This window comes from Copadichromis virginalis, linkage group LG23 (genome assembly GCF_057382275.1).
Source record: "Copadichromis virginalis isolate Kocher_CV1m ecotype Utaka linkage group LG23, C_Virginalis_male_GT1.1, whole genome shotgun sequence".
Lineage (NCBI taxonomy): Eukaryota > Metazoa > Chordata > Actinopteri > Cichliformes > Cichlidae > Copadichromis > Copadichromis virginalis.
Window position 1 is genome coordinate 5,912,379 of NC_140639.1, and position 15,395 is coordinate 5,927,773.

Sequence of the window (15,395 nt, forward strand, 5' to 3'; positions counted from 1 at the left end):
CTGGAGACAAACAATAATGTCGTTGTTCCATCAATTAACATTTCCATCAGTGACACCATGATGGTTACACTTCAACAGACCTTTGATCCATTTGAAGATGATGGCAATAACGGTATAGATTTATTTTGCAACCTTGTTCGTTTTCTTGAGAGACAATCCTAAAATATCAACAAGGCCTCTGGAGAAATTTCATTTACTGTAATTGTGGTTGTGCAGCTTAAAAAGAATACAGTGCCAAGACTGTTGTTAGTTCAGTATTATTAGAAGTTTAGTCACAGCTTTAAATTTCAAGAATGCTACTATCAACCTTTACATGCATGTTTACGGTTTGTATACAATTTTAAAGAATTTATGAGTTGTATTATGTGAGTGTGTTGAGATTTTACAACCATGTTTTGTTTTAAAACACCTTGTTAAAAGAAAAAATAAATTTGTGCAACCACATTTTATTGAGGTTTTTGGTCATCACAATCACCAGATGTATTGTCTTGGAACAAGATGACTCAAACTGATAACATTAACATTAATACAGTCAATACATCAAACATGGATCACTGATCAAATAGAATAGAAGTGTCAGATAAACAATATTGAAGAACACCAGAGAATAAAAGCAACAAACAAGTACAAACCTAGAAAACAAAAATAATCACAATGCACATAAATTAATGCAATGAAAAAATTATTATTGAATTATGTTAGTATATATAACTATTGTATACTTGTAGAATGGTACCCTGACAAGCAAAAAGACTTGAAGCAAATGAACATTTGTTAAAAGGTCAATGCAAAAACAGAGCCTCCAATCACAAAATAGGTGGGTGACATATGAAATATGGCAACATAAAGTAAATTCAGCTTGGTCTCAAGCGTGTTAATTGGTGTTTTAGGTGGAACATTTTGAACATTTGTTTGATTTCTGGGAAAGAAAATGCAATGATATTCAAAACACCCCCCCTCTCTCTTAGAATTACTTAATGGTTGACACTCATTAATTTAACTGAGTGCAAAACTCAGGTTAGCATACTAACCTGACCAGGAATTAAGCTATTCCAAAACCATGTGTATTACCTAATGCAAAGTCCATATTCTCCTGAAAGTCTTTGTAAGAGGTATGAAGTGGTAACTTTAAACAATTGATGCACGTGTTTGCAATGGGTAGTTTAGACATGGTTTGTGCATCTGGCTCTTGGTGAAGAAATTCAATGGACGGTTGTGGAGAGAAGCCAATTGGTGGAACAGTGTTGGCTCCAGTGGCGAAGGCAAAAATTGTCCCCAGCTTCTGTGTTCCGTCTTGATCTAAAGGAAAAGCAATACTGTCAAAAATGGCATTAAAGACAAAAAACACAGCAAGCATTTCTACTTTTAACTGATTCAATGAAAAGATGCACTGCATTATAAATTGAACACAATGCTTAAAACGCTAAATTTACCTTCTGCATCTGCTAGGTAGTCTCTCCAGAAACTGTCAAGAAGGTCAGCTGTAAGCACTGAAGGTGACCAGCATAGAAGGGTGCGAAAACTCTCTGGGTGATCTTGGATTTTGTCCAGCACCTCAAGTGTCCGTAGTCCATCCTGAAATCTAAATGATAATCAGAATTACCTTTAAAATCACAAATCACATCAAAAATGAATGGATCCAAGAAGTATAATCTAAAACATATGAATTTATATATACAATAATTTTTACTTCAGATTATTCACATCATCAAAAGTGTATATCCCAAATCTGCATTTTTCATGTGATGCTGTCACCTTTGGAGGCATGGTGTACCTACACATAAAGAAATGTCACACAAAATTCCCAGAATACAAGGCAATCAGCATGGGTTTGAGTTACTTATTGGACAACAATAAATACATACATACATACCTTTCAAATGGACCACGAACTCTGTGTATTACTTGGAACATGATAATGTCATGTATAAGCAGATCCTTGTCTTCCAGCCTCCGTAGCGGCCTCAGGCAGCCAGCATTGGCTAAGTATTCCTGAAGTGGCTCAGTTGCTACTATCAGATCTTCAAAGGATTTACACTCTTTAACCTTCAAATAAAAAAATAAAAAATTAATGGGCCCCAATTAATACATGGAGTAGAACGAAATGCACACAATACTAAAACATTATCCAACAACTGACAAATCAGTTTTACCCTTTTAATTTTTTCACGCAGGTCACTATCGGCAACATCTTCTAAAACTGGTTTAGCCAAATCTGGGCCATCAACAAGGCAAGAGAAGAGTGTTGGGGACAGAAAGCCTGCTGGTGGACCACCATGTACAAGGCTTACTGCAATGGCTCTGCCTGCAATGAAGTACCTGTCCTCCCTCATGGCTAGAAATAATGAAAAACATTACATGTCAATAGATGCATGAAAGCGCTTGACAAGAACTTCATTGTCGGGGGAAAACTCTGTAAAAAAACCCAGGAGAAATAAAGACACAATGAGACAAAGTTACTTTCTTTATCAAACGTGTACACGGGTGAGCTGCTAAGAACAACTCACACCATGCACAGTGGCTTGGTAATTTTTATAGGCACAGAGCACAGAGACAGTGAGAACAGGATAACAAATAATAAACAGATAAAATAAAACAACTCCATATATGGTGCTAGTCTCGTCAGCAGAGAGCTAGGGAAGATAAAACAATCTAAAACAATATGTCCCAGAAACAAGATGTGTTTGCTGGGAAAGTCTAAAAAGATAATTCTAAACTAACCACAGGCAGAGGGCAGACAAAAGGCATCTTTGTACATTTAAAAGAAGGTAAAGAAACATAGAATCATTTTTCCTGTAACATTCCCTCCTGTTTTAACTTATTTTAAATGTATACAACAATTGTCTGTGAAGGTTATTTATTAAGTATCTTAAGCAATTTTTTAATTTTCAAAATGTCAGCATAGCAGAAATGGAAGTCATTTGGTCTAAAGAATAAAACAAAAGAAAATAATAAAAAGAAAAACATAGTAAATGAAAATCATAGTAAATGAAATAACAAGTGGAATAAACAAGAAAAAATAATAAAACTAAAACTACAAAAAATAAAGGATAAAAACTAAAATGAAAACTTTGTATTTAAAAATGATGAAAACCTAATATGTAAAATGAAAACTTCAAAAAATACAAGGATGAGAACTTCAAAAAATAAAAGGATGAAAACTTTATATTTAAAATGAAAAACTTTATGTTTAAAACTGAAAACTTCAAAAAATAAAAGGATGAAAACCTGCATAACCTACTAATGTTTTAATCAGTGCGTGATCACTTGACAAGTCATTTTTAATCACCACGTCATTCATTAGCAGTTATTACAAGTTCTCCTCTAACAGAATTGCAACGGGATGCTGGTCTTCTTCAGGCACGGCAACATAAGCAGTCATTGTAGTTGTTATCATCTTTGAAATCATTACTCTTAGGCATGGCAACACACACAACACTAATATGAGCAGTGCTATCATGATGAGACCTAGAAGGAAAAATGGCTTTGCTACAGCAGCCAGCCATGAACCGCTGAACAGCCAGTCCAGCCAGCCTTGTGCTGTAGCTGCTCCAGGTGTGTGGTCAGTGACATATTTTTGCAGAGCGGTCAAATTCTGCAAAGCTTCATAAATGTCCCCTCCAGTTTCGTATCCATCAGGGATAAAAGTGCAACATGTTTCCCCGATCAGCTTGCAAACTCCTCCTTGTGATGCGGTTAGCAGGTCTAGTGTCAGTCTGTTCTGCAGCACCATCGTTCTGATGGCCTGCTGTTCTCCTGCTAAGGCGGTTCCCAGGGTCCTAGTCAAGTTGATGTGTCGTAGCAGAGCATATCGGTTGATTTCCACGTGATCCCGCACCTCGGCAACTCCAATGCCGGGGATCAAGCTCTGTAAGAATTTCACTCCTCCTCAGATGCGAAACTCTGGTTCCTTTACTGCTTGGTGCCGTCCGTGCACATCCTGTCTGGTAATGAGTCTTTGTTTGTAGTATCATTCGGTAGCTGTAGTTGGAGCGACAGTTGAGGCTCATCAGTGTCGCGTTACTGGCACAGGTTTCGTTGAGTGAACAGTCCATACACTTCCTCTCGTTCCTCGGTGGGCAGAAAGTGTATATGTATTTGCATAGCAGTCAGTTTTATTATTCAAGTAAGCTGTAGTGTTCATAAACTGCCACCAGAAATTAGTGGCATAGCCATGGGGAAACTTGGTGTACTTTCCTTTGTCATACAGTGTCTGCCTTTTCTTCATATAGCGTGACTTATTGTCCCTCACGGAAGCAAAGGTGAGGAGCCCGGCCATGGTCAGGGCCGCTGCAGTTGTTAAGAGCCACCACCTCATGACGACGGGACACACCCTCCTGTCGCGAGTAGACCCCCCGGCCAGGAAAGCTGACCCCTCCACCGGGCGAGATCACAACAAGTGGGCAAGCCTGCCGTCAGCTGTGTTTAGATGGCTTCACTGACTCGCCTGCAGTGACTCTGATGGATCCAGGATGGTCGTTCCGCAATTTTGCAAGCGGTCGGTGTAGTGAGGAGGACTTGGTATGGCCCCTCCCACCTGGGTGTGCTCCAGTTTTTCCTTTGGAGCACCTTGATCAGAACCCAGTCACCGGGCTGTGATCTGCAAGACACTTGATAGACATCATTACATTCTTCGTCATTTACAATCATCTCTTTATTTTCCTACAACTTAGACATACATTTTGCTACTGAAATTATATCTGCCTTTTTCACTGGGTAGATTTCTGGCCACTTTGAGAATACATCTATAACCACTAGGGTGTATTTTTACCCTTGGCATTCATTTAGCTCAATAAAGTCCATATGGATTGTGTGGTCTCAGGTTTCCCTGAGCATTATATTTTTGACACGTCATGCACGTTCTGACAAATTGTTTTGCTGAGGTTTCAAAATTTACAGTGTAGAATTTACAGTGTAGAAATGAGAGTTGACAATACTGGTCAGTCCCCCCGTTGACAAATGCGTACAGCCATGAGTCACTAATGCCGCCATTTTGTGGAGGAAATTTGGCAACACTGGCTTGCCATAACACATCATTAAGTCGTTTGTCAGAACTGCACCGTGTTTTAACCATTTTGCCTGCTCTGCTGTGCTTGCTGCTTTTGTTCATTTTTCAACACATCCAGTGGAATCTGATGTGTGTTTACTGCCATCAATGTGATGTTTGTCTTTTGTGCCGCCTATTTTGCTGCTCTGTCAGCAAAATTGTTGCCTGTAGTAATGAAAGACTCAGTAGGCGTTGTAAGAGGTTGGCATGCTGGTTTGCCAGTTGGTGTAATCATTCCTCTGTTATGCCAAATTTTTTGCAAAATGATGCACAGCAGAGAAAACATACTGGCTGTCTGTATGTATGTTTATTAGTTTGTCTTTGTGTATTTAGCTTTCGCGTATCACAGCTATCAGCTCAGCGCTCTGTGCAGGACATGAAGAAGAAAGTGGTTTTGCTTCTATTATTTTACTATCTGTGGTTACTGCGTAACCTACACAGTTTCGGCCTCTGCTGTAAGGTCAAATGCTGTTCTCCTAGCTTCCACACTTGCTGATCATAAGGTGGATCTGGGCCTGGAGTTTGTTTAAATCTCAGAATGTTGTGATACTCGGTCGGTTTCTGGCACTCAGGTGTAATACCAGAAAAGAATGGCATGACTGCTATCTTAAGTTTTGTCAGAGCGTCTCTACCTAGCAAATTTACTGGACACGACGGGTCATATATGCATTTAATAAAGCACCTGCGCCCACTTGCTGTGTGTACTAGTTCTAAAAGGGCAGTTAATTGTTGTACAGTTGTGTGGCCTGAAGCTGACTTTACAACTAATTTGTCCTCTACTCCTACAATCTCGTGGGAAGTGACCTTCCTCTCCACGGTACTAGCAGGCGTTGTCTCTATGTTATCTGCTGTTTCTGCATGGCTGTCTGCAGCCTTGGTGTTTGTGACTTTGCTCTCCTCTCTGTTCCTGATAGCCACCTGCGGATTAGTGTTTTAGTCTATTGTCAACAGTCAGCCTTATTTTGAAGTTACAGAAAGCTTCTTCTTTTTTGTTTGTCTTGGTTTGGGAGAATAGATGCAACACTACATTTTCACTTAAGGCAGTTTTGAATAATTTCTAGTTTTTCAAACAATTCATGGATCTCACACATTTCAAACTTTCAAGTTAGGGTTGTTTCCCATTTATACACACATATATATATATATATATATATATATATATATATATATATATATATATATATTTAACTTTGCATTGCTCACAGCTCATAGCTCACAGCTCTAAACCTAGGCATTTTTCAATCATATGCCTAATCACTATGTGTCACTGTGATTCTCAAGTATTGTCACAAGTTCGTTTAAATTCGTTTCCAAAACCAACAAAATAATCAAACAAAAACAAAAAACATAAACGTGTCAGGACACAAAAGAAAAAGAAAAATGCTGCCACCCGAACAAGGCAGAAGTCTGCATATGTTGGCTTGTAATAGCATGCAGCTTGTAACATGGTAGACTAATGTGCCTGTGTTAATTCAGCTCCATATTATTGTGTGAAGTTGCACTGGGTTGGGAGTGGTTTTGTGGTTGTCACATTTTTGGTGAGCCAATGGCTGGAATGGGGTTGGACTAATTAGAGGCAGGTGTACTTGATTGCACTGATACACTGGTCTACATATAGCCCACACTACAAACACTGCTGTGTTGTTTTGTCTCTCTGTGCAGTCCAGGGCCTATTATATGCCACAGCCTAAAGGCAGCAGAGTTCCAGAGGCTTGAGTGACCACTGACTATATGCTTGCAGGGTGGTGGGTCTCCAAGGACAACTTCTAACCCTGTTAAAGGCAACATGTGGGGTGCAACTTGGCCGTGTGGCATAGCTGGCTCTGGCCTTGGGACTGTGTGTTTTTATACAATTCATAAGTGGGACACTGGACTGTTTTATCTTTTATCTCTTGATATATTTTTCGTCAATAAATTATCTTTTAGAATTTTATTGACTGTCATCTTTTTGCCCACGACTGAGACGGTTGGTCAGACCTAGAGTCTTTCTTTGGGTGCGTTACAGCAGCTTCTGCTCTAAAAGAAACAAATAAATAAAAAGAAAAGAAAATGTGGAACATGCTCATCAGCTTAGCAGTGTCTACATATTTAATTCAGCTTCTCAATCCTGTAGTTGTAGCTGTTGTCTACAGGGTTTTGCTTATTGGTTGTTATTATAGGTGTGCTCTATATCTCAGCAATGTGTCATTCTAGGATGATAGGTTTCAAGCTGGTCAAGTGCCTCTATGCACTTCATTAGTTTAGTTATTCTCTGTATTGTCTTCATCTCACATGTCATTACACTGAGTTTCAGCAAACCTTAAGCTTGATGCAGACTACTGCTTAACAATTATCCACCTCACATCATAACCGATTAAGGTGCCTCTTCATATTAATATTATGTCATTGTTAATATTATCCTCTTTGTCTTATATGACAGCAATAGCATATTATAATATTTTATCAGTGTGTACCACTATACTACTCCTGAGCCAATTTGATAGTTAGGATCATCTTATTCAGCAAACAGATAATTTAGAATTCATCCAATCTGCGGTCACATTTGTTCTCTCTGTTGCATGGCGGACCAGGCAGTTCTATTATAATATATTATTTATATTTTATTTTGTATCCATCAAGGGCTTCAGATGACCTGCAGAATCATCCTTTTCCCAAGGTGGAGACAGTTACCTTTTCACACACTGTCCTTGGCTGAACAATGACACAGCCTTAATATACTTTATTTATGTTATTAAAATATTTTCGTGTGAAGTATTTGCTTTATATTCATTTTATACATTGTGGGCATGGTCATCATGCCAACTGTGTTTCATTGTTAATATCACTTTACAGGTTGTTATCCTTGCTATTATTAATTTCAAATACTCTAAAGATAATTTCTACTGTAATTTTCCCTTCATCTTTATTTCGTACTTTTTATATTTCTATCTACTCAGTGGGGTCTGTTTTCAACCCTTTTGAACTACTACAAAACTACTGTGATCTCTAGTTTTCACTTAATAAGGGATTATTATGTTCTTCCTGATATGGGTGTTGCTGCAGATGCGGCTGCAGGAGTGAGTGATGGTTTACTAAAAGGATTGTGGGAACTGCACAGTGTCTCGTCTTCTGGTTTTACTAAACTGGCAGTTGAGTTCTGTTCTTCTGACTGTTTATATTTTGTTTTCTTAAATCTCTCAGTTTACAGACACTGTTTTTGTCCGGCGTCTGGACTTTTCTTTTCTCACCACTGCTCGTCAGCAGGAGTGAGTTTTAATTTCACTTGCTTGATTACCCATCTTATTTATGTATTTACTTATTTTTGTTTAAGTAATATATACACGATACAGCTGCTATCACCTTCGCTGGTATTAGAGACGAGAGTGGTTGCTCACACGCCCTTCTACTTTCGGACTATTTCCAAAAGCGGTGTGAACTTTACGAGACGGAACTCGACCGTTCTCTCAACTCACCAGCACGTCAGTGAACAGCAGTAAAAGAAAAACACAGTAGGAGCAGCTCAGTCTCTTATTGGACCGTGAAAATTCAGCTTGCTCCGTTAATTAAAACAATACACACACACACATTCACACTTATTCGCGCGATCGGAACCCTTATCATAAGGGGAGCTGCCAGTCTTTCTGTAGACGAGCTACTTATTCCCTTGACCCAGCTGGGGGAGCTACCCAGAGCTCCAAACCTAACCCACAGAAGTGGGGAGCTTCCAGTCGACGAGCTCCAAGCTACCAGCCGACGAGCTACTTTAAACCCACAGAGGTGGGGAGCTTCCAGTCGCGACGAGCTACTTTCGCTATTTTAAATTCCCTGAATTTAAAATACGCTTTTACGCAAGATTGTGTCAGTGTGTCTGTATCTACCTGGTCGGTGTCGCCGGGTCTGGTCCACCTCGATCGGGCCCCACCACCGTGGGTCGCTTTCTAGAACGTTGGCCAAGACTCGAATTTAACGCCCTTGGTCTTTGACCACACACCTAGTGTGTGGGCTGTCGACAGACGGACAACGTGGACTGGTCACGGAGATGGGACACGATGGAGGTGATCCGGCTGTCGAAGGACCAAGAAATGTCGGGGGAAAACTCTGTAAAAAACCCAGGAGAAATAAAGACACAATGAGACAAAGTTACTTTCTTTATCAAACGTGTACACGGGTGAGCTGCTAAGAACAACTCACACCATGCACAGTGGCTTGGTAATTTTTATAGGCACAGAGCACAGAGACAGTGAGAACAGGATAACAAATAATAAACAGATAAAATAAAACAACTCCATATATGGTGCTAGTCTCGTCAGCAGAGAGCTAGGGAAGATAAAACAATCTAAAACAATATGTCCCAGAAACAAGATGTGTTTGCTGGGAAAGTCTAAAAAGATAATTCTAAACTAATCTAACCACAGGCAGAGGGCAGACAAAAGGCATCTTTGTACATTTAAAAGAAGGTAAAGAAACATAGAATCATTTTTCCTGTAAAAATGATTTTTTTATTGCATTACTCCAGGGATATCAGCCTAAAATCAATACATACCAGCACTATCAAGCGCCAAGTTCATTTTGCCTTCTTCACCCTCAAACATTGGAGACAGGGGCAAAGCTTCGATCAGAAGTCTTAGAAATTCTCTTCTTGGTCCACCCAAGTCAACAGCCTCTTCAGGTACTCCCATATCGTCAGAAAACCTGACAGAAATTGTGTGGCATGGATCATATGTCGCTCGTTTAAAACCTCTAATTGCTCCATCCAGGACTGTTGATCTATTAATGTTGAACTTGCATTTCTTCTGTTGGTTTACTTTTGCAGAAAGTTCCTCCAAAATATCTTTTGCTGATACCAAACAACTTGAAGTCCTGTAGGATTAGAAAAAAGAAAAGAAAAAAAAAGAAAAAAATATTGAAAAGAACATCAGTAAAAACATTCACATACAAGGGCTACAAGGACATACAAAGTTTTGTCAAAATCAGAATCAGCATACTTTATTAATCACCAAAGGAAATTATCATAATCATAAGCAAAATGTACAAAGGAGTATATTGCTCAGTGGCTTTTTATATTGTTTATATGTTTTGGAGAACTAGAAAGCACTAGAGCAAAGAAAAATAGTTTCAATGCACAATAAGTAAATTTCATTTCATTGTCAGATAGGCTGTTAAAAATTCGCTGCCTATTTCAAATAAAATAAAATTTGCCAGCATTACAGCATTATCATTTGACTCTGTAGACATTATTCAAAAAAACTGTTTTGTTAACAGCAAATATAAATATCATATATGCATATAAATATCTGAGGATGGATTACACTCCTTCACAACACTGGTTACAGTATTGGATTGCAACAAATATGGTGTGTTTAATTGGCTACTGTAAAACATTTGTATTTGAAACTAACCTTTCGCTCTGCAGGCTTGCTAGTATAGCCTGGTTAAGTTCCTCATCATCAGAAGACATGTCAGATAGTGGAGTCATGATTGAAAGGTAGTTATCGTAGTTTACAGATTGACTGTGTGTTGATGTAGAGGGTAATGCTGAACAATGATTCTCTGGATTCCTGGTCTGGTAGGGTGAGCTTGAGGTATTTCGGCACGTCAGGACCAGAACTGGATCACTTAAAGATGCAGATGATGAGGTAGAAGGCTGACTAGTGGAAGGGTAGATTTCCAATGAAGACACTGGTAACTGGCTGAAGGAAATGTTTGTTGAAGCGCTGCTGTACTTGTGTGAGATACTACTTTCATGGGTCAAGGCAGGAGTTTCCGTTAATAATGTTCCATTACAAACTGATGAGGCAGGAGATTGCGTCGGAGCAGAGATTGGTTGGAAGGCAGCTGTTGAACTGGCAAAACTGTCTGAAGATGATGAGCGCAGCTGCCTTGATGAAACAGGGTTTTCTTCACAGTTTTCCTCACTGCTGTAGCTTGTAATATCATCCTTAGAAATACAATAATAATTATAATAATTCACATATATTGAATTTGAACATTAAATACCATATATCCAACCTCTTCTGCTTATTCTTATCAGAGGTGGGGTGGTTGGAGCCTATCCCAGCTACCATAGGGTGAGAAATTTCAAGAGTTAATAGATCTTTCTCACAATTACTTTTACATACTAGGCAGACAAAATTGTAACACATCTCCTGAACAGCAGTAGTCTTACGTTCTATAATTCACAAACAGTCCAACAGAGCAGCTGTAAATTTAGTCAATACCAGAGCTTAGGATTAACATTTTAAAAAAGGAACATTAACTTGGTACTATTCTATCCAACTACAAAAGGTGAAAGGCAAGTTTAAAAAGAACAGACATGAGAAAGTTCAAAGGTTGTTTATGCACCAATTTCTGGTCTTCATATTATTACTGTACAGTGCTATGTAGATTCATTCAAAAGTCAAATAACGTACCAAAATTGGTTTTGATGGTCTGATGTATAGGGCTTTCGATTTATCAATTTTATGTATGAGATTTGCATCCAGCTCCTGTCCTGCTCGCAGTTTGGGCGCAATCAGTCTGTTGCCACAAGCCATCAGAAACTCCAGGCTGGAAAACAGTTACAGTAAGTTGTAAAATGTTTAAAATCCAAAACAGCAAAAATGTTCCAATAACTTTTTTAGAGCTAATCTTGTTTTCCTCTTTGAATCAGACTGAAACCAGTAGTAACAGAAGTAAACTTTATACAAATGTCAAAAAAGTATGCCAAAAATGGAGTGTTCAAGAAAGGATAACTGATTTGGTTCTTTTATTTTAGTTTACTGATTCATGTCTACCTGTTCTCTGACTTAAATCGTTATGTAAAGCTTTGAAATGCCTAGATATCGAAAAGACTACTGACAAAAGCTGTGTCGCATTAGGTTTCGACTGCTAGCACAACCTACCTTACATCAATAGAAAGTTTATCTCCAAAGGCGTCCCTTATTTGTTCAGAGACAGTTTTCTGGTCCCAGGATTTTTGGAATTCAAATCCATTCAATATATGCCCTTGTTCATGTAAATGTTGTTTTGTGCGATGCTTGACAACAACACTGCTTGATGGCCGTGGAAGAAGGATGACATCTTTGTTGAAAGTATCATGATAATGTGTCTTGGCCCTATAAAACAAAACAGAAACTATATTCAGATTTATGTATCTTTTGTTTTATTTACCTATACTTAGACACTATCAGTTCCTTAAGAAAGTTGCTAATGTCACTTGGTAGTGACCAGCTTACACGTTAAACTGTTGCTAAGCTTTTATGAATAAAATAAAATGTTACACAGTTTATATTAAAAGAAAACAGTATCGCAGCTAGCCATTTAGCCCACTTGAATATGTTTAAAGTTGCTTGTGCATGTAAGAGTTGAGTATAATAGCAAACACAAATAACAGAAACATAATTTGAAAGAAAAAAAATGCATAAAGTAATAGCATGCCTATAAATTGCCTTTGAAAAAAAAATGGAAAATGTACGTAAAATAGAAAATGTTTTGGGGTTTGACCATTTTAATTCACTGACGCTTGAATTAAATAAATAAATAAATAAATAAATAAATAAATAGTACAATGCATAAGGATTTTTTTTTACTGCTCTACAAAGAGGCATACAAAGAAACATTTGCCATTACTTTTTACTTTGACTAAAGAACAAAAAAGACACCGATCATATTTCTTTTTTTCTTATTTCATACACTGTAGAAACTGGACTGAAGGCATGACTTGGCATCCATGTTTATCTACCTCTACAGTGGTACAGATATTGATCCACTCACAACACAGAGTTGGATTGATGTCTTCTAGCAAGATTAAAATTCTACCCAAAAAAATAAATAAATAAATAAATACAAAACTAAACAAAAACAACAAGAAAATTAACCCAACCTTTTATTTAGCAGGCTAATGTAGCTACCACCTCCCACATTAATAAAGAAGATTTAATAAAGTAATCTTAAAGTAAGCATCAACTTACACTCGGGTCACAAGTACAAACAGCCACTAATATTGAAATAAATGCCACGGTCTTTACTGTTTTTAATGTGGATGCTGCTGAATAAATTAGCTAGGGCTAAAAATGTATAAGGGTAAAAAAGTGCGTTGCTAAATCAGCAAAGCACATTTCGTATTTTGTATTTCGCAGTTGTATAGTTAAGTGGCAAACTGTTTTGTTCTTACCTTTTCCTTGATCTGCAGTTCCAGTTGCCAAAGTGTTTTTGGGTCTGATATCGCAAAGACTGCCCCACTCCAGTCGAACTCCGTGTAGCTACTTGACTCGTTGAAGATACCCGGGTGTTAGCTGATCTAAAAAGTTCCCTCATCTCACTTTCCACCGTGCTGTGGGTAACACTGGGTGCAGTTGAGCCCGTCCCATCTCGATCAAGTGACGAGGACAACGATGTGACCGTTTCAGGAGATGATAAAATATTTCTTAACAACCCGACAGCTTGCTGAAGAACTAGAGTTTCTTCTCCCCCCTCCATGCTGTCAGACACTTGAAAGTGACCCGCGCGTGCTTCTCAGCCAATCACAGCGGTACAGACACCCAGCCTTCCGTTTCCATTAAACTCCTTCCGTTTCCACTATACTCTTTCATTCACATACATTATTCTCTTGCATACATATATTTTCTTCAGATATGTATGCATTCTCTTCTTACATACATATATTATTTGTAAGATTAAATGCATTTTGAATGCATGTAAATGAGAGCAAAATGTAGGAATGCATAAATGAAAATGCATGTATGTTAGAGTGCAAATGTGTAAATATGTAGATTAAAATACATGTATAAGAGAGCATAATATTGCAATGTGTGTGTTAAATATGTGTAAACATGAGAATAAAAATATCTAAATATAAAAATTAAAATAAAACTACGTGAGAGTGAAAGTATATGTATGTGAAAGAAGAATATATGTGTGTGAGAGTGAAAATATATGTGTGTGAAAGAAGAATGTATGTGTGTGAGAATGAAAATATATGTGTGTGAAAGAAGAATGTATGTGTGTGAGAATGAAAATATATGTGTGAAAGAAGAATGTATGTGTGAGAGAGTGAAAATATATGTGTGTGAGAGTGAAAATATATGTGTGTGAGAGTGAAAATATATGTGTGTGGAAGAAGAATGTATGTGTGTGAGAGTGAAAGAATAAATTTTGGCTTGTACGGCCCCTCATAGCCTGTTCTCTTGTTCATTTAGAAGCTTTTTCACTGTTATTTTATGAGTTGTATTTAACACATACATGCAGCTTAGTTACTTATTCAGTTAAAAAATATAGAGAAATTAAAATTATAAATCCCAAAAAGGTTAATTAACATGCTTAAATACTGTATAAATGTTTGATGTGCTGTATCTTTTCCCTCAATATATGATCCCAGTATAACTTTTCTCTATATTTAATATTTGGGAATTTTATTTCTTTTTAAAAATGTTTGGATTATTTTAATAAACTTTATTACAAAACAAAGCAAAACAAAAAACCCAACAAAAAATGTAAAATCACTCAGCAAATGAAAAATAGCCAGAAACGAAAAGCAGTTGTAAGTAAACAAACGAAATTAAATAAAAATTACAAAACATAATTTAAGTGACGTCTTAAATACATTCACCTAAACCTTTTGTAAAAAAGGAACTGATTTGAGATAGAATATTACTTTGCAATACTATTTATATTTTTAATATTTAAGACACTTTTACATTTTAGTTGTCATTCTAAACTGTTTTCTCAAATATATTTAAGAAGAAGATGGCTTTGTTCAAATCTTTCCTCCATCTTATCCTGTTTTTTTGTGCTGCGGGTACGCATGAGCTCTGAGTAACTCTGAATTATATGAGTGTGTGTGTCCCCAGTCTGTCGCATTATTCGGCACCCAAAAACTGTTTCTATTCTTCACCGCCGGCTGGGTGTTGTCTCCTGAACTTCCCATCCGAGCTGGATGGAGGGATGCTGCCCTCTTTCCGTCTGCCAACCTTTTCTCGCCCACCCTCCCTACCTTTATGACCTTGACTATGAATTATGGGATATCCTGCCACCCTACAGTGTGCAGCCACCCACCCAGGTACTGCAATAGTCGAAACAATGCGACTGGCTAGATAACATGGTTGGAGGGCGGGTGCCTGAGAGAAGCGGGCGGAGGAAGAAGAGGAGGAGGAGGGGTGGAAGGATGCTTCTTGAAGGCGCCGTTGCCATAGGTAACCTGGATCTGTGCCAAGGGAGGGGAGTGAACCATTTGCATGTATTCAAATCTCGCATGAATAATTCACTTTGAAGCCCCTGCTGGAGCACTGGCAGACAATAGCCACACACACTTGCACATAAATGCACAGTATAAGGTGGAAATGCACACAAAAAAGCCTTCCCGCGCGCACACACGCATCCAGTCTCCGAGGGT

The 15,395-nt window shown here is 38.1% G+C and overlaps 1 protein-coding gene across 1 annotated transcript; it reads right to left on the reverse strand.

Moving 5' to 3' along the window:
• Positions 1-426: 426 nt before the first annotated feature.
• Positions 427-13,622, reverse strand: LOC146680093 (uncharacterized). Its single transcript, XM_085447913.1, has 10 exons — positions 13,179-13,622; positions 11,908-12,120; positions 11,437-11,572; positions 10,426-10,964; positions 9,570-9,886; positions 2,154-2,335; positions 1,874-2,046; positions 1,691-1,774; positions 1,434-1,582; positions 427-1,299 (listed from the first exon to the last, which is right to left on the reverse strand). Exons 1-10 carry the CDS (start codon positions 13,481-13,483, stop codon positions 1,043-1,045), a joined length of 2,355 nt encoding a protein of 784 aa, XP_085304039.1. The 5' UTR covers positions 13,484-13,622; the 3' UTR covers positions 427-1,042.
• Positions 13,623-15,395: the final 1,773 nt, after the last annotated feature.